The sequence below is a fragment of the Amaranthus tricolor genome, chromosome 4, assembly GCF_026212465.1.
Source record: "Amaranthus tricolor cultivar Red isolate AtriRed21 chromosome 4, ASM2621246v1, whole genome shotgun sequence".
Classification (NCBI taxonomy): Eukaryota; Viridiplantae; Streptophyta; class Magnoliopsida; order Caryophyllales; family Amaranthaceae; genus Amaranthus; species Amaranthus tricolor.
Window position 1 is genome coordinate 31,840,092 of NC_080050.1, and position 24,178 is coordinate 31,864,269.

The 24,178-nt window shown below is 29.4% G+C and overlaps 2 protein-coding genes and 1 long non-coding RNA gene across 3 annotated transcripts; all 3 read left to right on the plus strand.

Moving 5' to 3' along the window:
- Nucleotides 1–2,142: 2,142 nt before the first annotated feature.
- Nucleotides 2,143–5,610, plus strand: LOC130810650 (E3 ubiquitin-protein ligase WAV3). Its single transcript, XM_057676792.1, has 2 exons — nucleotides 2,143–2,816; nucleotides 3,333–5,610. The coding sequence occupies exons 1-2, from the start codon at nucleotides 2,466–2,468 to the stop codon at nucleotides 5,196–5,198; spliced, it is 2,217 nt and encodes a 738-aa protein (XP_057532775.1). The 5' UTR covers nucleotides 2,143–2,465; the 3' UTR covers nucleotides 5,199–5,610.
- Nucleotides 5,611–6,967: 1,357 nt separating this feature from the next.
- Nucleotides 6,968–8,209, plus strand: LOC130810433 (uncharacterized). The gene is made up of 2 exons (XR_009041056.1): nucleotides 6,968–7,632; nucleotides 7,762–8,209. It is a non-coding gene; the product is annotated as an uncharacterized LOC130810433 (long non-coding RNA).
- A 7,753-nt stretch (nucleotides 8,210–15,962) lies between these two features.
- On the plus strand, nucleotides 15,963–23,787 carry LOC130810958 (tricyclene synthase TPS4, chloroplastic-like). The gene is made up of 8 exons (XM_057677076.1): nucleotides 15,963–16,075; nucleotides 16,753–16,864; nucleotides 18,012–18,264; nucleotides 19,003–19,387; nucleotides 20,235–20,456; nucleotides 21,723–21,861; nucleotides 22,605–22,853; nucleotides 23,485–23,787. The coding sequence occupies exons 1-8, from the start codon at nucleotides 15,963–15,965 to the stop codon at nucleotides 23,785–23,787; spliced, it is 1,776 nt and encodes a 591-aa protein (XP_057533059.1).
- Nucleotides 23,788–24,178: the final 391 nt, after the last annotated feature.

A 24,178-nucleotide genomic window follows, 5' to 3' on the forward strand; every position in this document is an offset into this window, starting at 1 on the left:
ACAAACTAAATTGCGTAAAAAAACAAATGTAATAAGTATGAAAGTATCGGTATAATGAAACTCAAAAAGTACTATAGGAACAGACCTATGTTTGTGTCATTGACTTCTGACCTTATATAAACAAAATTCGACTTAATCAATAACTTATTTTAGATCTAGGGTCTGAATTTTAATTTTTGAGACTCAATGGATGTTAGTTTCTAAACTAGTCTAATAAAAAAAAGCAATCGAATATGAGTGTAATGTATTCAAATTATACCGACCCTTAAATGAAGATTCAATGCAGTTCAAACTTTAAATTCAAACATAAGTCAAAGATGACCCGGCACAATCCATTTCAAACTAACTTGGTCTTTCTCCATACCTAATTAATAAAATTAAATCCAACTCGATTCTATCCCACATATCCTTAATAATGAGCCAATAGCTCAGTTTCAATCATAATTCACAGATTTAAATATTATTTTTTATTTCCAATATTTCTGCATCAAGAGTCGTCTTGTAGTATAATAAAGAACAATTCGACTTGAGTCTAATTTTTTTAAAATAATACTCAACCCACGTACTTGAAATAAATTAATATTCACTCCTAAACATTAAACAAAGTCATATTGAACTTAATCCACAATCTATTAGACGTATCACTCTTAATTATAATGCTAAACTAATGAAAATAGAGAAGCATAAGCATAAGGCTAAAAGCTTAAAACCCAAATTTGATCATCAATCTATCTATCAAATATAATGAAACTAAAAAAAATTATTAAAAAAGATTTGTGATTTCTTAACGTAAATTAAGATGTATTGAAATTCCAAAATATTTAAAAATTAAAAATAAAATATTTCATGAAAATTTTGAAAAAAAAAAAACAGAAAAGGAAAAGAATCAAGCAAATCTGAAAAACAGAAAGATTGAAGAAGAATGGGGGAAATAAAAAGGCAATGGTTTACACTTTACACTGTTAAGAGTCTTAGAGACGTGGGTGTACAGACTACATCCTGACTTGAGACTTGAGAGAGAAGTTACCGTTGACCATTTTAAGCAAAGAAAAGTTTAATTTACCCAATACTTCCATACTGTACTTGCCCCTTTTTACCTTGAGATTACCTATTCCCTATGTATTTTTGTTATTTTTTTTACTCTTTTAAATTCTTTTTTAATTGTTTTTTTTTCTTATTTGGACAGTTTATCTTTATTGTTCTATTTTTATTTTAATACATATGTTTTTTAAGTGGTTTCCTCATTTTCTTAATTAAAAAATATTTAATATTGCACATGAGTCTACTATTTTTATTGGTCCCTTTATTTTCTTATAAATATTATTTTAAAACTTGTTTAGATCATATTTAAAGTTAATTAAAATAGTAATTAAATAAAACTCTGCTCATTTAACAATTTTCTCTCTACCATTAAGCTTACTACACAATTTTTATTTTTGACTTATAAATATCTCGCTAAATACTTCATGAGACCCTTACAATTTTCAATGATTTTCTTTTTAGTCTTCCTAATTGACTATGATTCACAATATTTTTTTAATTTACACTAACTAATATATTTAACTTTGTTATCTCATCTAACCATTTTTATCGGAGAAAATTTTGTATGAACTTTGTCGACACTATCTTATTATGTACTAACTTTAAAGGTCTTTAAATAGAAAGTATTTTTACTTGACAAGTATAATCACATATAATCATCCAAAAATACTTGTTATTATTTGGTTGGTTTATTATAAAATAAAGTGGATCAAGTTTATACAAGACTTTTACTTTCTTAAAACTCTCAATCCCTATCAAATTTCAATTAGTACCACTTTCTACTTTAATTTGTCGCACTAAATTTGCGTTTTTTTTTTCTTTTTGACAACAATTTTACTTTTTCTCTAATCTCATTCATAAACATTTTTTCTCTTTCCATCTAAATAAAACACCAATTTTTTTTTATTATTATTTTTTTAATCAATTTTTTTTATTGATTTTCAATGAAATAACACATGACGCTAATTGAGAAAGAAAATAAATAAATTTAACACAAAAAATACTCAAATTATTACACGCGCAAATTGAACCACCCAACTTAACGATCTTATTATAAAGTTGTCTCGTCCAAGACCAAGGGTAAATTTAATAATGGGAAAAAGTTTGTAGATACCTCAATTACAACAATAATAAAAGGAGAGAAAAGGAGAAGAAAGAAAGAGAAGGAAAGCAAAGGGGGCTCACTCTCTACTTCAAGTCATTGAATTAAGTCCTTTCCTTTTCTTTTTATCTTCCAATCCTCCTCCTTTTTTAGTTGAAAAATACAAACTTATATTCATCCCATGATTTCATCCTTCTCTTTTGTCTTCTATGTTGGCATCATCAGATCCATTTTCACTTTCTTTACTCTATAAATCTTCATCATACCCTAAATTTTCCCCTCACTTTCCCTTTAAACTTAATTCTCCACATAACCAAACAATATGGGAACTGGATGGAGAAAAGCCTTCTGTTCTACCATCCCAAAAGAGAGGGAAAAAGAAAGACCTACGCACCGCCACCATAACCACCACCACCAATCACCACAAACGGTTGATGTACACCCAATTCCCACTCCTACACCTAAACATTCCTCTAAATTAAGCTTATTTTCTAGCATTAGTAACCCTTCTACCCCACGTTTACGTGTTCGAACCACCTCAGATTCAGACAACAGCTCCAGCTCTAACCCGAACACAAACCCGAGCCCGAAACTTCAATGTAAGTTGGGTTCTAACCCAACTTCTCCTCGTTCTCCTTTTGCCATTTTAAAGAATACACTTCGTCTTACTAAGGTAGTATTATTTTCTCCCTCTTACTCATTTTAATTGCTATAACTTGATTTAAAAACAATTCAAATAATTTTCTTATACAACAATATTTTCTTTTTTTTTTACACTACTAATCAATATATTTATATTTTTTTTCTAATTTTAAATCTCTTAAATGTAATGTTAGAGTATATAATATATGTTGCGGTCAGAGATGTTTATTGGATTACCGAGGTGATTTTGAGTCGTTTGAAATTGGGTTTTGAGTTGACGTTGCATTTTACATAATTGTAAACCATGTTTTAAGTTTGATCAAATCAAATTTGGTTATAAGATTGGATAAATTTTAGGTCACTCTATTTGAACACGCTATCTAGGGCTTAACCATTAATTTAAATTATTTGTTGAGTTAAATTTATAATATATTATCTGTGACAAAAAAATAATTTGAAATGAAAAAGTTATAATGATTATTTTTAAAAAAATGAATGAAATGATAATAGTCTATGAACTAATAATTTTGAGTGAAATGGAATGCAGAATGGATGTGGAATATGTATGCAAAGTGTAAAAACAGGTCAAGGAATGGCAATATTCACAGCAGAATGCTCACACACATTTCATTTCCCATGTATATCATCCCATGTCAGAAAACAAGGCAATTTGATCTGTCCAGTCTGTAATATCACATGGAAAGATGTTCCTCTTCTCTCTTTCCATAAAAATAACAACCCATCTGCATCTGATGAAATCATTGATAAGAAAACAATCACAACCACAAGTACCGCCACAAAATCCGCCGCCATAGCTGTCAGTGCACCAGCTACACCTACCGGTAGTGCTCGTATTCTTTTTGAAGATAAACGGATCATCCAAGCGCATAAGAAATCTAAAGAGAAGAACTATAATGATGATGAACCGCTTTTATCGCCGAGGTTTAATCCCATCCCGGAAGCTGAAGAAACGGAAGATTCTGAAGAATTTCAAGGATTTTTTGTTAATCCTAAGAAACCTACCAAAGTTAAGTCAATCGATCCGTATAACTCCATTGATAAGAAATCAGAGAGAAGCGTGGAAGTGAAATTACTACCTGAAGCCGCGGTTGTTTCCGGTAGTCGATCTCATGAGACGTATGCGGTGGCGTTACGAGTCAAAGCGCCGCCTACTACGGCGGAGATTTTATCTCCGACGAATCGTGCGCCGATTGATCTGGTGACGGTTCTTGATATAAGTGGAAGTATGATTGGTCCTAAGCTTCAAATGCTTAAGCGAGCTATGAGGCTTGTGATTTCTTCCTTAAGTTCATCTGATCGTCTCTCCATTGTTGCATTTTCTTCAACTCCTCAAAGATTAATGCCTCTTCGTCGAATGACATCTCAAGGTCAGAAATCTGCTCGAAAAATCGTTGATCATCTTTTTTGTGGACAAGGAACTTCTGTTGGAGAAGCATTGAAAAAGGCTGGAAAAGTTCTAGAAGATCGCAGGGAAAAAAATCCGGTTTGTAGCATTATATTATTATCCGACGGTCAAGATGATCCTTCAGCGTCAAATCAACGGCGGGGAAGCTCTAATGTATCGTCGACCCGGTTTGCCCATATTGAGATCCCGGTTCACAATTCCGGGTTCGGGTTTAGACCCCAAGACTCAGATCAAGATGCTTTTGCGAAATGTGTTGGTGGGTTATTGAGTGTTGTTGTTCAAGATTTACGGGTTCAACTCGGATTCTCTTCCGGGTCGGCTCCGGCTGAGATAATGGCGGTTTATTCTTGTAACGGTCGACCGAGTTTAATGAGTCCTGACTCGGCTCGGCTTGGGGATTTATACGCTGAAGAAGAAAGAGAAATTTTGATAGAATTGAAAGTACCCATGTCAGCTATTGGGTCCCACCATGTGATGTCTGTTCGTTGCAGTTATAAAGATCCAGTGACTCAAGAAGTTATGTATGGACGTGAGCGGGCCCTACTAGTTCCTCGGCCCCACGCTGTAAGATCTTCGGAACCGAGAATTGAACGGCTCCGAAATCTTTTTATCTACACTCGAGCCGTAGCTGAGTCTAGACGGCTCGTGGAGCATTGTGATTTTAGTAGCGCTTATCATTTACTTAATTCAGCTCGAGCTTTAGTGTTGCAGTCCACGGCTAGCGGCTTGGCTTCAGCCGAGGAATTTGCGCGCGGGTTAGAAGCTGAGCTGGCGCATGTTCATTGGAGGAGAAATTATCATATGCAAAAGGAACAACAACAAGAAGCTTCTTCTATGGTTCAACATATGGTTGATGAGAACGGCGAGCCGCTTACGCCGACTTCGGCTTGGCGTGAAGCCGAGAAGCTGGCTAAAATGGCTAAAATTAAAAAGTCTCTGAACCGGTCTGTTAGTGATTTACATGGGTTTGAAAATGCTCGGTTTTAATTTTTTTTTAATTAAATTTAAAAACATATACATGGGGTGACGTGGGCACGTGATGAGAGAGAGGAAACTGATAAAAGAGACTAGGAAGTACCCGACGGCGCGGGCCTTTATTGAGCAGAAAGTGGAGAGAGAAAGAAAAGAAGGCCCACTAAGAATGATGGATGTGAAATGGATTATGGGCCTATTTGGAGGGTCCATTTCAATATATTGTCTCATTTGTTTTTCTATATTTTGTTTTTGGAATTTGTAAGGTTTAGAAAACAAAAGAGGGAAATCCAATTTAATGACTAATGATTTTTACTCATTGAAAAAGGATAGTTGTAATTTGTAAATGTAATGATGAAAATCTTTACTAGTATTCTACTTTTGATGAAATTAATACAAAGCTAGGTCATGATTACACCTATCTCAATGTTTTGGTGTTTTTATTAAATGTATCCACAATTTTTTTTATTTTTTTTTTGCATTTCTTGTTTTGATAAACCAAATTTTAAATATGCTCCCTCCGTCCCATTTATAACATTTTTGATTCGTCCCACTTAATTTGCATTATTTTTATTTTTAGACAATCGTCCATCACTTTTTTTTAATTTCATCTATACATTTTAACTCTCTTTTAATTTTATCAACACATTTCATTCTCTCTTTTTATTTATTACCATTATCTATCTTTTTTTAAAAAACCATTAACTTTCTTTTTGCATCAAATTAAATAGGACAGAGAGTATTAAAAAAATGCTTTAATACTATGATCAAGCTATGAATTTGTTTTATTGGTTTTTCTAACCTATGGACCTAATATATATGTTTAGACAATAAATTTGGTAATTTTTTTAAATTTATAAAAAGATATATTTTAAAATAGGTAATATAACAATATTTTTTTATTTTTTAAACTTATGCACTTTACATATAGCTTTGAAAAACCGCTCTATTTACTTCTTCAATCCAATCAAACGTAAGTAGAATATTTACACGCTACTCTCTTTACTTGTATGCATTTACAAAGAGAATGTTATAGGGATTAAGGAATAGTGATATTAAAAAAAAAATAAATAGTCAGGATGGGATTTGAAGATAGTGATTAAGATTTAAAGAGGGTATTATTATTGTAAATTTTTAAAGAATAAAAGTGTATAATTACAGCTTAAATTCTTAGCATGTGTTTGATAAATAATTTTTTTTACCTTTTAAGTTTGTAAAATGGTTAAACAAACGTATTTGATAAACAGTTTTTTAAATTAGTTGTTATCAACCCAAAATAAAAAAGTTAATAACTTATCTTTCATTGAGTTTAGACTTTTTAAAATACTTTATCTAAAAAGCAATTAAACAATTTTTATCAAATACTTCTATTTACATAAACAACTACTTAACAAATAACAATTCAACAACTCCAATCAAAGAACTATTTGCCCATATTCACCACATTTGGAAAATGGTCTGTCAAGTGTTTATTGATGCATCATTGACTTTAATGATAAATAATTAAGTTAATCATCATTAATTAATTAATAATAATGCAAAAAGATAGATTAAATAATGATACACAACAATCAACGTAACACCGAAAGGATGGTGATGCCGTAATAATTGCAGAATTATAAGCTACATCTACAACATTTCCTCCATCCTGAGCCTACGTCGTCCTCACCATTTATTACACTCATTAATGTATTACAACTTGGACAATTACATCTTGCCAATGTTTAATACTTCCCCTCTCACCAAATTTGCTGTATTTTTTTTTTTCACAAAATTTATTTTATTTTAGATAGGAAAAATTATCAAGAATAATTCCATCTATTGAACATCTGCTGTGAATAATTCGTACTATCGATTATTTATGAATAATCCCACCTTTTCACTATTTTTACTCGTGGCACCCCCTGGAAAAAAGTGACCGGCTTATGCAGGTTTTCATATGGATTTTATTTCTTCTATCCCCTTTATTTTATCTATCTCCTTAGAAATCTATTTTCAAACCATCATCTTCAAATTCCTCTTCCATCTTCAAATTCCAAACCATCATCTTCAAACCAAGAAGTAAACCAATGTATTTTGCTGGCTTAATATTGGTATTGGTGTTCATATTTTCAGAAATTAAAAAAATGAAGAAGATGGGTGAACAAGGTAGGTGAAGAAGAAGAAGAACCAAAATGAAGAAAGTAGGTGAAGAAGAAGAATAAGAATGAAGAAAGCTAGGGTTAAGGAATAAGATGGATGAACAAGATGAAGATATAAAAGGGAATGAGAATAATACCTGCAACAGCTTCATGAAAACTTGCATTAGCCGGTCACTTTTTTCCAGGGGTGCCACGAGCAAAAATAGTTGAAAGGTGGGATTATTCATAAATAATCGATAGTATGGATTATTCACAGCGGATCGTCAATAGATGGGATTATTCCCGAAAATTTTTCCTTTTAATCATCGGTACGTCATGAATTATATTTTTTTATTTAATTCTTTGACTTCACGTTTAATTTATCTTTTCGACTAATTCACATTTGTCTCACTATCTCATAATGTTTATATTCGACTCTATTCTTTTTTGTTATTTAGCCAATGTCTCTAAGATAAATTTGATGAGATAGAGAAATATAAAAAAGGTAAATGTAAAGGATACTCGCTGCTGATACAAGATAGGGTCGAATGGATATTTTTTTTTTCTGAAAGGTGAGGCAAACCATGCCTGTTCTCCTAAAGGATGGAGTAAAGAGGATGTGTGTAGTCAAGAAACCACCAGGCCGCAGCTGATACCTATATCCAATAGGCATCAAATCCTAAATATTCTACTTAACATGTAGATGTTCTATCCATTGAGCCACTATCCTATGAATATTCATTTTTCGTCATTAATGAACAACATTAATGAACAACTTTTAAGAATTGAGTTGGTGACTTTGAATTTGTAACATTTAATTATAGACATGTAAGAATTTATAGAGATAACAAATGTTGAAAACTTTAAAGAGATAAATAAAATTAATTTTAAGCTATAAAGTTACAAGAATTTGAGAGTATATGAAATGGGTGCATGTTTCTTGGTTCTCTCCTTCTAGAGGTATGGTAGTATGGGTATGTTTTATTTGGGATATTTTCGTTCTGAACCTTAATTTGTGCGGAATATTGAGTTGATGATTATGACTATAAAATTACTTCCTCTGGTTTTTAATAGTTGATACATTTCTATTTTTCACGTTATTCAATACACGAATTTAATCTATAATATCTTTAGTTTTATATGATAAAAAATTCTAAAAAATTAATATTATGAAAATATGTATTAAGGCGAATCAAATAAGATCCCACTTGACTATCTTTTACATTATACATGAAGAAATATATACAAAATAAGATCAGTTGATAAACAACTGTAGCAACTATTAAAATCCGGAGGAAAGTATAATGTTTGCTTTTTGTTTATTATGCCGAATATTTTTGTGATGTATATATATTTAAGTAATATTAAATTTGGTAATTATAAAGCTTTATGTTATAAAATGAATGGTAAAAGGAAAATAAAATCTATCTCATATTATTTGTCATACGTGATAAGATATGTAGATCAAAATCCTTTCAAAAATTAATATTTATTATATCTTCTTTTTGAGTATAAACATTAGTATTCTTTACCTTCTAAAACGAACAATTTTTAAGTAGTCGCCCATTTTTTTATAATTTGTTTTTATGAATAATTATTTTGTTGATAACTCATTTCTGTATAAGACAAAAAGTTGTTCAATGCAATAGTTAGTTCAATTAAATATGATGAATATTGCAAATTTGATGTGATATGAATAATTACAATGGTTTTTTTTGTTAAAGACTTCAAATCAATCTCAACTTTTTTTTTTCACTTTTTATCAAAATGTGGTCTAACTTTGAAGATTTATTCTAAAACGGATAATTACTTACAAACACACAATAAAAGACCTTTCTACTTGCTCAGTATCAGTTTATTTATTACACTTTGATTTGATAATTTGTCATAATTTTTTTTTTTGATTTTAGGATAGGCTAATGTTAGGTAGTGGTGAATATGTTCTTGAAAATAATATATTGGAAAGAAATATGACATTCACAACATTATATTTGTAATAGATAGATTCCCGTGCCAAGTACGATTTATGAACTATTTAAATATAAAATTAATAATTTTATATGTGTAATTAGTTATTATATGACTCTTAACTTCTTAAGTATATTGAAATTATAAATTGATTTATTTTAAAAACTATAAAAGTATTACTATTAAATTGAGATTCATATTATTAATATATTACTATATAAAACATAATCATAAAATTATGCACTAAATAAGGAGTATAGTTTATAAGTAATTACATAGAATAATAGAAAATTTCTACACATAAAAAATAATACAAAAATAATTTAAATGTTCAATGTCTTTGTAAAACCTTAAAATATATTTTAAGCCTAAAGAGCATATTTTATACTATAATAATTAACATATAACTTAATTTAAGTATTTATGTATTATAAACTTGTCAAACATAGGTGATAAAATTATCATTTGAAATTTATATTTGCTTAAATAATTAATGTATAATCTATTTAACTTGTGCAGTTTTTTAATATAGCCATGTAAGTAATATACATGATTATCTATAAAAAACTTTAAAAATTATTTTATTTTCTTAATTTATTAAAAATTTATTTTAATGAAAATTAATAATTTACATAAATAATTAATATGTTATTCGATAATTAGCCAATGTAATTAAAAGATATTACATATTTTACATGATTGTATATGTCAAAAAATTAGTAGTAAATAAGGTAAAGTTTTAAAATCTTTTGTAATTAATCAATTAAACAAATCTAATCAAAAAGATATTACATGATATGCTAAAAAATATTTCCTTAATAAGAAAACGAAAAGAGCGAGAAAATTTTTATTATAAAGTCGGCATGTGTCCTAATCATGTCTTCATTAGTATATTGTATCAATTTTAACATACTTACCAAATTAATGATATTGATTAACATTTTAGTCACATTATTCTACAAATTTCACAGTATTATTCAAAAATTTACACTGGTCTATAAATTTAAGAATAATATTATTCTACAGCTATTAAAAAAATTTGAAAAATAATTTTGCTATATTAAAATATTATTTTCTTTTATTTTGGAAATAATATAGGAATCATATTAGAAAATAATAAAGTTGTCCAAATCTTATTCTGCACCTTAAATAAATTCTAGTATTTTAGGAAATGATTTTCAATAAATAATCCGCTGCCACGTTAGCATAATTGAGCGGAAAAATATTAAATGAAAATCTAATATGTGTCAGTTTCGTTTCTTCATTAGTAGTCTTTATAGATTATAGATTATAGATTTACAATTTAACGTTTAATATACTTGATCTTCCAATGCAAAACTATTGATCATGCACTACTGGCTTAATGTGTTGTCAATTGTCATAGGACTTTTGTGTGTTGAGTAGTGGAAATTGTGTTGAATTGTCCATTTAAGAGCCACATCCCACAAAAATGTTTGTGCTTTAAGGAGCAACCCTACAATTTACTCATACTTGAGAATTTATAAAAAGGTCAAACTAATTTAGATCTGGCTAGACTATGAATGAGTCATTTAATTAAAAATTATATTAATATTAAATTATATAACATACAATGATACAACTTAAATAAATAATAATCAAGTTAGCGGAGTTTGTTTATAATGATAACTGATAAATATTTAACCCACCCTGTATATAATGTTATTATGGATTCATCTTTAAAACTAATTACATATGAAACTTACATGTGGTACGATCATTTACAATATAATAATATATGATATATGAAAATTGGTGTAATAGTGTGGAATTTAGAGTAGTAGTTTCTTAATAGGGATGGAAATATGCTTTAATTAAAATACAGGTCCAATCGAAAGAAGAGTTTTTTGATAAGATTTTATTATGAATAATATAAATAGGATACATTATGTAATAAAATATAATTTCTTTTTGTCTTCATTTAGGACAAAGTTATAAATTAAATATAAACTATGATTTAAATTTGAAAATGAAATAAATGTTATGATGAGTCCATTGAGGAAAAAAACCGTATAAAGTTAGAAGTTCATTTTCTTTGTTACTCGTAGTCTCTTATTTTACTAATTTATACAAATGTTTTAATAATTTTGCTATAATAATGAAAATTTTTCCACCATTTTTATTCACACGATCAACAATCAATACAGTTTTTCCAACCCATCTAACAATTAGCAAAATTAATATATTTATAATGCAACAAATTTAGGAGAAAGCATGAAGTATATTATAGTATAATTGGTTCAAAAACACAATGAGTCAAAAGAAAGTTATTCCCTTAGGGTTCCACCAATCATGTGCGAGTCCAAAACAAGTTTCTTAGTAAATAATACTCTTTCCCATTCCTTATGATTTCTTTGGACATCTCTTGTGGACATTTAATTTGCTTATTATCAAGACTTTATACTATATGCAATAAATTTTCCTGTAAACAAACAATGACATAAATATATTACATACCATGTACACCCATCATAATAATTGTTCTCTAGACTTGGATGGATGGATGGAAGAGCCATCATTCCAGCTCTCTAATACACTACAATCTATTATATACTCACAACATATTTTTTGTCTATAGCAAATTCACAAAAAAATAAAAAAATAATTAGCACTTTAATTTAAATTAATCTTGAAAATGTGCTGACAAAGTCATACTGTATAGAGAGTCATACTGTATAGATGGTCATAGGCATAGTCATAGTTATCAACCCCATATCCAATACAAGTTAGAATCTAAAGGAAAGGAGGGTTGCAAACATATCATATTCCTGCACTCTCTAATATACTCGTGCCCTCTCCAAAAAAAAAAGCAAGCATAAATACAGCTATTCAATTTATAGATGGCTTGTAGCTAAATTACAAAGTTTGAATACTTCCAAATTTGTATAAAATTGATTACAAGTTGTAATCATCCAGAAAACACAAGTTGTGGTCCAAAGGAAGGAGGATGACACATGCTAACATCTCCATCTTTAATCTGCTTCTTCTTCTTTTATGTTGTTGTTTGTATTCATTTTAATCCTTCACACCCCATCTCTCTTGCCTTTCCTCTTTGATGTTAAGAATAATTTCGTTCTCATTGAAAATCTAAGGCATAGTGTATGAATGGGGTCACAATCGCAATCATGATAACGAAACGCGGACATAAGTGATATACTCCCTCCGATTTTTTAATTTAGTCCCATTTTCTTATTTGGCAAAATTTTTGAATTAGTCCCATTTCTATTTTTGGCAATCCTTTTTTACTTAAATACCCTTAGTTCACACACGTAATTACGAATTTACCCTCATAAACCCTTAAATACCCTTACTTAAAAATACCCAACTACCACCTTTTACATGGACCCCACACAATTCTTAATATGCGTGCCCAAGGAAATGGGACTAAATTAAAGGATCGGAGGGAGTATTTATTATGATGTTTAATTCTAGGTAAATTTATAAGATATCTCTTAAAATAGTCCAGAATATAATTTTTTTACACTTTTACATATCGGTTCATTTGTTTTAAAAAACTTTACAATGCAACTAATACGATGCGATACAATCTTATTTTTACGAGAGTCTAATTATGAACAGGTCACAATAGTTACTCTACATGCACAGGTTGACTGTAGAATACTTTAACCTATTAATGTATTAACGTGTACACAACTAGAACGCCATACCCTATGTATATCATATTGAAAATAACTTATGTGATCTCACACTAAAAAGTTACGGAGATTGATTAATATGTAAGATTGTTGGATAAATCTTTCTATTACCAATTGGTATCAGAATTCAACACTCCTATTATGCGGGAGTCATTTACAAGTCCAATAACAAATTTATCAAATTCAACACTATTGATCAGATTGCCTATTTTTCTTTGTCAAAGAATCAATTCAACAAAAAATTTAATTGATGGTTGAGGCCCTAGGATATATTATATACTCTAACACGCCCCACACACAAGAGTCCATTGGGCTAGAATTGTACGTGGATGCACATAAGCACTGAATATTCTACTTTAATGAGGAGTGGTTGAGATTCAAACCAATAACCTTTTGTCACATTCGCTTTTGATACCATGTCAAGAAACTAACTCAACCAAAAGCTTAAGCTAATGATTGAGGCTCCAGATTTTCTGTATACTCTTAACATTCATAAGATGTGGACTTGCCCAATTGATGATTGATTCTGGAGTGTTAATATAAGTTGTCTTGCATTATGTTGCAATCCTGAGAAAGATTATGACTTGTGTTTTGTAATGTTTGATGCATGGTTATCATTTATCAACTAGTACGGTGTATGAACATAGAGGGTCCATTGCGGATCCTCTAGTCGGTCAGTTGGAGCTTGACCCTCCTAAAAATTTCCGTCTTGAATACGTTAAATTCGTATTTTATCTTTATTAAATATTTTTAATCATTTAATTTATATTAAAACTCAATCGTTTATACCTTAAAAAATATTGATCATCCCGTAATTAATATTATTTAAGATATGTGATTAAAACATGTGACCTATGAAATAAATTATTGATTGAGAAAAAGGAGATATCTACTAACTAAATTCTTCATTTTCGTTCTTGATTTACAAGAGAAATTAAAATAAAATAGTAAATAAATAACTCCTTATATAAAAATAGTCACTTTAAAGGGGTGTTTGGTTTGAGGAGTGGTAATGGAATGGATTGGAATTGGTTTAGAAGGTGTAACAGTAACGATTACCGTTATTTATGTTTCTTGTTTGGTTTATCAATGAAGATGGAAACACATGCTTTACTTATTTGGAGAGAAGCTTATAAGACTAAGAGAGAAAAAGCTATCCAAGGAGACAGAGAGGGATGAGGGCTGAGGCCCACAACCATGAGTGACAAAGTGGGAAAAGGGAAGCAAAGATATGGATTATCAAAGATTGTAAGCACTAGTTAATTGTTACCGTATGTTGAGCAGCGGAAACAAAGAAATGGATTCAGTTATCATAATAGCAAACAAACACTAAGAAACAGAATGGATTACTTGAATCCGTTTTCAGCTTATATTTTTGCCAAAATAAACATGTACTAAGATCGTAAGTGATCATTATATTTTAAGATTGTAAGTGTACATTAGGTCAATCAATAAAAATGACCTCCTCGTGAGACCATCTCATTTGAGAACTTATGATATAAATTTGATTAATTTCATCATAAAACTACTTGATGGGATAATACATTAGTTTTTATATTGGTCATTCGATGTGGAATCACGAGTGAATTGTTATCTAACATCCTCCTCACGTGCAAATCCATCTTTAACTCCAATGAGAAAGCTACTCTTTTTGAAGTCATCAAAGCAATCAACAAAAAACACCCATTTTAGTTCTTTGTTCTCTTTTGGAGTGTTTCTTCTGTCTATAGGCCTTCAAGTTGTCTTGCTCGTGTTTTTCGTATCTCTTTATCTTTTTTGAGTCGGAGGACTCCTTTGGCGGTGCTCTCCTTTATGTGTATGGGTTTCTGCCGTCCTTCCCTCCCTAGACCCTGGCCTTAGCTTTCTAAAAGCGGGATATACTGGATTGGATGATGATGATGACTCTAATTAAATTAATTAAATATTTACTTGTGTACTTAATTAAATAGATTAAGGTGGTTCGGACATGTGTAGAAAAAGTCTTTCGCCGCCCCTGTGAGGAGGGTAGAAAGCATTATAGTAGAAGGTATGAGGAGTCGAGGAAGACCCAGGAGAACTTGTGATGAGCAAATAAAAGTTGACTTACGTGAATTAAACCTCTCTGAAGGCTTGACTAGGGATAGGGGTAGTTGGAGGTGCCATATCCACGTTTTAGACTACTGATGTCCTCTTAGTTTACCTTTTGGTGTTCTTGTCATCTTGCTTCTCTGGTTTCTTATTATTAGTTTTTGTTTTTTGTTTTTTGTTTTCTTTTTTTATAGTTGGTTCTTCTTATTTATTCTATTTATATGCATTTAATTTATCTTTCCCGTGTAGCAACGTTTCCTTATTTTTCTCGAGCCGAAAGACTTCTTTGGACACGTTCTCCTTTATGGGTATGAGTTGTCACCGCCCTTCCCTTCCCAGACCCTGTCCAATGTTTTTCTATGAGCGGAATACATTGGGTAGGATGATGATGATGATTTACTTAAATACTTATTTTTAGTTTTTTAATAAGTAACACGTCAGTTTGAATATTAAAGTTGACATTTTAAATATTAAAACACAAACTTTTTTTTAAAAAAAATTTGGCTCATATCCGGGTCATATAATAAGCCTAAATTTTAAATCAAAGTGTTTTTAACGTTGAAGGTGGACATTTTAATTAATTTAATGGACTACAAAATCCAATTTTTAAAACTGTATAATAATAAGACCGTCTTAAATTAATTTAAAACGCATGATATGGAAGAAAAATCAAGGTATGGTGAAACATATACCGATAAACGTTTTTGGTGTGTTCCATTTATTTCATTGATTATATTGTCGACAACAATATCAAAGATTTTGCTTATTGTAATAAAATATGTATCATTTATTTCATTCTTGATATAAAAAAAATCAAGAGTCTTTATTGATATGATCTCATTAATTTAATTTGAACTTAACATTTCTTTACCTACCTATCTTCAATTTATAATTACAACTATTGTGATTTTTTTTTATTTTGTTCTAGTTTTGTTAGGATTTAGTAGTAAATGAAAGATAATGAGAAAAGTAGTATGGGTGGATCGAAGAAATTGTGGATGAGATATAAGACTCGAGTTGAATTCGTGGATGAGATCAGTTGTTTGATTATTGATCGTTCGATGTTACTTGTTGACTTGTTTAATTGACTTATTTAACTAGATGATAGTCAATTGTTAATAAAGATGTTTGATATAAGTATATATTAATTATTGTTTAAAGAAAAAATAAATTGAAAAAGCATTGGAAATAGTCATTTGGGCTTTAAGGCCATTTTTTAGTTGACTTAAAAGTCATTTACCAAATAAATTTCTTTTGATTTTTGATCAACAAATAAATCAAAAGCTAAAAGTTAAAACTCAAAAGTCAATTTACAAATAAATCAAAATATTATGTATGCTCAATTGCTCATGTCCAAATATAGAATTATAGCAATTTATTGATATTAGTAACACAAAAATTTATGGCAATTGTTTCAAAAGCATTTATATATGGTAGTTATTTGTATAAATCTTCTTTTTAGGAAATTAATCGCTTTACCTTAGTTAGAAATTGTAATTAAAACTCTAGCAATATAAATTGTTGTGTACAACATTTAAGTGAATATATTTTTCAATAATATTTTATGAACTTCACACAATACTACAATATGATGATCAATAAAATGGCAAGTGTAAACCTTGTACATCTCAATAACAATTACAAATTTATGCAAGTTATTAAGCCAACAATACAAAGAGGTCCTATTCTCTTATCCCAACAAAATGTTCATAATCATGGTTGCAAAATCTTGCCCTTAAGGTGCTCATCCACAAGCTCCCCAACAATTGAGAGACATTCCTTTAATTATCAACCAAGCATTTGGAACCTTGAATTCCTCAAGTCCTTGGAAAAGAATCACATCAAAGCACAAGTATATTTTTCTTTTGATTTTATGTTCTTGTGACATTTTTTAGGAGATAAAAACTACAGTATAACATCAGGTAGTCTCCAGAGAGATCGTTTCTCAGAGAGATGTCTCTCAGGCTCAATCCACTAAAGTTTAATACTCATTTTTACTCTACATTTTTATGGGTCATTTAAATTAGAAATAGTCTCTCAAAGAAACCGTCTCTCACAAAAATTTGTGATGTAACACTTGTTTAATGTATTTATTGATGAAAAACATAAAATATTGATGCATGTAAAAAAAGGGAAAAGTACATGGCCATATGTTTCCTATTAGCATAATTCATATCATTTCATAATGAAGGAATCCATCATCAACTAAGTGTTATATATTGACACGATGATGTAGGAATTATGAGTTGATTTAGTGGTTAGTAGCCAATTCTTTTAAGATTTTGAAGACTTAATTTTCTTTCCCCTTTTATGTGGCTATAAGAAATTCTCATATCAAGGAACCAACTCAACCAAAAGTTTAAAAACTGAGTTAAGACTTCATAATATGTTATATATTCTAACACGCTCCCTCACACGTGGGGATGCAATATAGGCCCTCCTCATACCTAGTGGTAGTGTTAAATATTTTACTTTGAATGAGGGTGGCTGAGATTGGAAACTCGTGACCTCTTGTCACGCTGGCATCTGATACCATGTTAAGGGACCAACTCAACCAAAGGTTTAGTTGGTGGTTGAGGCCCCATAACATGTTATATACTATAACGACCTGTTTGGTTAGTGGTATTAAATGGTGGTAATAGAGATTATTTATATTTAAAAATTTCATCAAAAGTTTCATGTCATTCCCATGGTCATGAAACTTTGATCACAAAAAGTTTTTTGTTTACAAATTTTCATTACCACCTAATACCACCTCTCTCAATGGTAATCTCTCAATAGTAATGCATTAGAATGAATTTTATGAAGAAAATGAGATGATTGAAGTTGGGCAAACATGATCATCAAGGTAGCCAAGAACATTTTCAACCAAAATTACATTAATTTTTCATTTCGATTACCACCATTTATTACCACCTACCAGTTGTATAGTTACTCTCAAAAAAAAAAACAACGATGGTGTACTATAATTTTCTTAATCTCTTGTTTGGTTAATGTAGGTTGACCATGAGAAAATAGAGAGACTAAAAAGTGAGGTGAAGAATATGGTGGCTAATGAAGAACATGAACCCTTGATGCTTTTCAAGTTAATTGATGAAATTCAAAGATTAGGGCTTGGAAATTATTTTAATGATGATATTAAGAGTGCATTAAGAAGATATGCATTCAACTTTAGTGATTTAAAACTTAATCTTCATGCTACTGCTCTTGGGTTCAGACTTCTTAGACAATTTGGATTTTTGGTGTCTCAAGGTATGTTTCCTTAATATTTTTCATTGGAAAACTAATACTCCATTACCTATTTGATGTTTTGATATAGAATGTTCACGTTGATTTAGAAAACTTAAATATTTAGATGATGCAAATATTATTTTATTGAATAATAAAGTTATCGAAGAAAAACTAAAGACGATTATAAGTATTTAAATATATTAAAATAAAGCTGGCGGAAAAAATATGAAGACTGCTTACATTAAAATGTCAAAATAAAATTAGTGGTAAACATGTGAAAACCATGAACATTATTAATATAAAGTTAGTGAAAAATATATAGAAATTATAAGCATTAAAAATATTAAAGTTAGGATGACCAAGGCTAATTTTCACCGTAAGATGGGATGACCAAGGCTAATTTTCTCCGTGAGACCGTCTCATTTGAAAACTCGTATAAGGTATTTTTTCCTATTAATTGATTTTTTGATGAAAACAAATATACTAACATTATGTTGAGTTACAATTTTGTGAATTATGAAGAAATATTTTATACTCCACATAAAATAACATTTTTTATTTTTAAGGGATTAATTAAATATATGTAATTATGTATCCTTATTTGCTCACAAACTATTAGGAGATTTGTTTTAATATTATAATTATCTTTTTGTAGTATTATTTAGACACATCATTAAAACGGATTTCTTTTTAATTATTTCACTAATACGATTTTTTGTTACTAATGCAACAAATTGGTTGCACTTAATTTAAAAACAGATGTATTCAAGCAATTTATGGATGCAAATGGTAACTTTAAGCCCTCTTTAAGGTATGATAATGAGGGATTAATACATTTGTATGAAGCTTCATACGTCACATTTGTAGGAGAAAATCTTATGGATAAGGTCAAAGCCTTTACTATGGAATATATTTCTAATGATCTTTGCTTGAATGAAAGCAAACACATTGTTGATTATATGAATCACAAATTAGCTCTTCCCTTACAATATCAAGTGGCAAAATTAGAAGCTAGACACCATATTGAGACACTTCCACAAAGGGATTATACTAACAATGTAAGGGCTTTGCTAATTGAACTTTCTATGCTAGACTTCAATTACATGCAATTCATGTATCAAGATGATCTAAATGATATGTCAAGGTATGATCTTCAAATGTACATTAACTTTTTTTTTTATGAAGTCGATAGCGTGTGTTTGACAAATGACGATTTTAGTCTGTTTTTTCGTTAACTTCTGACTTTTGAATTTTTTATTGGTGAAAATATAGAAAATATGTTTGATAAATGAATATAAGCCAAAATAATAATAATAATAATAATAATAATAATAATAATAATAATAATAATAATATGCGTATAGTCAAGAGAGATGTGATTCTGCGTATCCAAGGATGCAAATGCTATTATGAATTGGATAGCCTAGGACATGTCTAGGCATTCTGTTTCTCGTATTGTTTTTGTTTTGAGCTGGGCGTGATTCTCTTCTCTTACCCATGCACATAAAGAGTGAGATGAGACAACCCTCCTTCGATGGTGTGTTTCATTTTCATACTGATGCAAATGTAGGATTTAAATTGTAGATCGATTTTATACTTGTTTTTTGTTTGGTAATTTTATGAAAATGCCCTTTTTTAAAGAAACAACTAACATCCAACTACTTATTTCTACTAAACAACAATCTAAAACTAATTTATATATTTGGTTTAACAACTAAAATAATAATATTATGCTACAAACTAATCTGAAGTAGTCAACAATCAATTGCTAAATACTATCATATTTTGTATTCGATTACCATACTAATAACGTACTCAAGTGTGTCTTTCTTTGTCTGCAGTTCAAAAAACATTATAATATAATGTAGTTTTTGTATCAATTTTTTTGTATTTATTAGTCAGCCTAGTCTTTCATGTGTTCACCCACTTTTTACCTGAATCCAGCGCTGACTATAATGAATATATTATCATTAATAATAAAAAATTTTCAGATGGTGGAAGAATATGGAGCTATCAGAAAACTTGAGCTTTACAAGAGATAGACTAGTGGAGTGTTTCTTTTGGAGCATTGGCATAACATCATCTAAGCCTGAACTTAGTTGTTGCCGTAAGGCTTTAACTAAAGTGTGTAATTTCATCACAATTATTGATGACATTTATGATGCTTATGCTCACATTCATGAGCTTCATCTCTTTACCAAAGCCATTGACAGGTAATCTGAAAGTTTCATTACTTCCCGTGTCGCTATGTCCTTACGAATTAGCACCGTTTTTATTTTTATTTGTTGCACTCAATTTTTCACCTTTTCTTTTTTGACAATATTTGAACTCTGTTTCTTTAATTTTATCCGCAAATTTATCTTCTCTATCTTAACAACGGATTTCTACTATCTATTTATATTTTATCTCATTCTCTAACTGACTTTTCATTTCCGTCATAAATATGACAAAAAGCAAAGAGTGCAAATTCATCGTGATTAATTCGCATATGGCTTTTGGCCACTTTCACCAAGTGACTATAACTAAGTTGGGTGAAATATATTGTCCGATTCATTTTAACTTTTTAGTTTATAGAAAAAAAGGTTTTAAAAGGATTGATAATGCTTCTTATATTAGAAGGATGCTCATTTATGATAACTCTATTGTTAGACATGTTCAGCGTAAAGTAGCATGTCTTAAGTAATCTTTTGATCGGTGTTCTCAGGATGTGCATAAAAAAGGATAAATTGAGACGAAAAAGATTTATATTTATTTATAGGATTAATTTACAACTTTTATAGATAGTCACCGCTGAGTCATATAAGATTGGAAATATTTGGGTCAGGGGAGCTAATCCCCTTATTTTTGGACTATAGTTTTAACATTTGTCATAGTCCAAATTCAAACCATAATGGACTCAAAATCCCACAAACCAAACTCAATTTCCAACATAAACAATTCCAAGCAAAGAATGGATGTTTTTAGGAGTATTGGCTTCATTACTTTTAGGGTGGTGATATGGGCCTTAATTCTTAAGGCGTGGATGGCATATAATATAGGCCATTCAAATAAACATGCTTTTAATAACAATAGTTTTACTATGAATAGCTTTTACTTCAACATTTGACTATAATGTATTATATTTGAATAAAGAAAATACTTTTTTTTATTAAGTCATGAAATCATATTATGGTGACATATGTTTATACAAAGTAGCTTAAATTAAAATAAAGTGTCTTAATATTCAAAATATCAATTTTGATATTCATTATGACTTGTTATTGTATCTTAAATATATGAAAGTAAGTATTTAAAGTACGAAATTTAAATCCGATTTAGAATTCTCCCATGATGATATCGTCGTCTAAATGAAAATTTATATCATCTTTATTAAAAGAGTCCCACGTTATAATCCAAAATAATGCAAAATAAATGAGATAAATAAATAAATGTTAATACATTATTGTTTTCTTGATCTTATTATATATGTTTATTTACAGGTGGAATATAAATGAGATAGATGACCTTCCACACTACATGAAATTAACATTTGTTGCTTTGTACAACACTATAAACGAGATCGGATATGAAATTTTGAAGCTAAAGGGTCTCAATTGCATCCCTTTTCTAATAAATGCAGTAAGTAAATTCAACTTTTTTGACAAATAAATTACCTAAATTTTTTTTTAAGTATCTTAAAATTATTTACAAAATAATTATTCCGTCTATTATATAAAAGAGTTTGAAACAAAAAAAAATCCTTTTAACTTTTTACTTATAATTTTTTTGTGAAAAACAAAATATTTAATTTAGGAAAAATAGGCAACAAAAATAAATTCCTATCGTAATCATTGTTAAATATTCCTAATTTTTGCATATGTCCATCGAAAATGTATTCAACATATTAATCCCGCTTGTATATTTAACTTCATTTGACCATTAAACACAATAAATTTTTATCCTTATTTCAGAATTCTCCATTCTAGCGTCTTCAATTAAAGCTTCCAATACTGAGTTTCACTTTGAACATTGTATATATTCAACCTAGACATATATATAATAAGTGAGATTATTTTAAAATTCTATGTTCGATAAGTCGAATTACTAATACTATTTTTTTAACATTATGTTGTTGACTAGCATAAATGAAGTATGATTTTGATCCAATAGTAAACATGTTTTTTTACAGCTATTTTTGTGAGAGATTAGACCATCTCTCGGTAAAATGAGTTTAAAAGAAGAAGCTTATATGCTAATAATTTATATTAGTTGGCTATTTAACCCATATATGAAATATGTCTCTCCGTAACACCGTCTCATACAAAAATGTAAAGTTTTTGATGACACTAAATTAGATCAACTTGGATGGATTATGCATGTAGTGGAAAGAAGTGTGTAAAGCGTTTATGGTGGAGGCACAATGGTGCCATTACAAAGAAACTCCATGTTTTGAGGAATATATTGAGAATGGATGGGTTTCAAGCTCTGGGGCACTCCTATTAACTCATGCTTTTTTCTTTGTCACTTCCCAAATTTCTTTGGAAGCACTTGAAGCCTTGAAAATCAATCATCACATTCTACGTTTGCCTTCTATGGTTTTACGTCTCACCAATGATCTTGTAACTTCTGAGGTATGCCCACTTATATCAAATTAAATCTGATTGAAATTCAATTGATTCGAAATATTTTTCTTAAATAGCTTAGTTATTATTTTTACTTTAGTCAAAATGTTTCCAAATAAAAAAATATAGGGGTATTAGGCAAATAGTTGATTATTGATAGTTGATAGCTGGTTGAAGTGATTGATTTGACTAACTGTTTTTATTAATTGATTTAGCTCGTTAATTTTGAACACACTGGTGTAAATTAGCTGATTCATAATAACAAGTTGTTTCAACAAACTAATTTCTAAATAACAGATGGTTTAAACACAATCATCTATTTGTACCTGAATAAGTTAAAATTTCCAACAAATTATTTGTCTAAATAAACAATCTCATAGGAGTGGATTGTTTAGAAAAGGATTGATAGTTACCAGTTCAGAACTAGTTGAAGTGATTCATTTGACCAACTTATTTTGAAGACATTGGTATAAATTAGTTGATTTATAGCAAGTTGTTTTAACCAACTGAATTACTAAACATTAGCATTAGTGCAATCATCTATTAGTATCTAAATTAAGTTAAAATAGTTTGACAAGCTAATTTGTCAACTATAGCCATATTAATGGTAAATTCACTATATGTTTGATTTTTGATGTAGGATGAAATTGAAAGAGGAGAAACAACAAATGCAATATCATGCTATGCTAAGCATGCTAATGTTTCACATGAAGATGCATGCAAACACATAACCAAAATGATTGAAGAGAATTGGAAAAGGCTAAATGAAATTCAAGTTAATAATCAAACTCCATTTACAAAGGATTTTATTGAAATATCCATGAATCTTGCTCGTACCTCTCATTGTGTTTATCAACATGGAGATGGTCATGGATCACCCGAATTGCTACACAAAAAAGTTCTATCAATAATTGTTGAACCTATCCATTTATATTCTTCATAGAGTTTTTTATGATTATCGCTTTAAAAAACGATATTTGGCGCTTTTATGTTGTCAAAAGTCTAGTATTTTTTTTAGAAATTTTCACGTTTTAATGAATAAGGAGGATTTCTTTTTCAATCTTATTTTGATTGTTGAGCTATTTTATGCAATATCCAGGGGTGAACCTAAGATAAGTGTAGGGTTTGCTTAATACTAATTGAGTTACTTTTGAATGTTTGTTAAGCTAACTCAATTGTTATTCTTGCTTCCATGTTTAATTGAAAAATAATATGCAATTTTTATTGATTCTTAATTTATTAGAAAAAAATCTCATTTAAAAATCAAGAGTAGTATATTACTCTTAGTTTTATAGTTTTTAGTTATTTATAATTTCATATTTTTTTAAAAAATT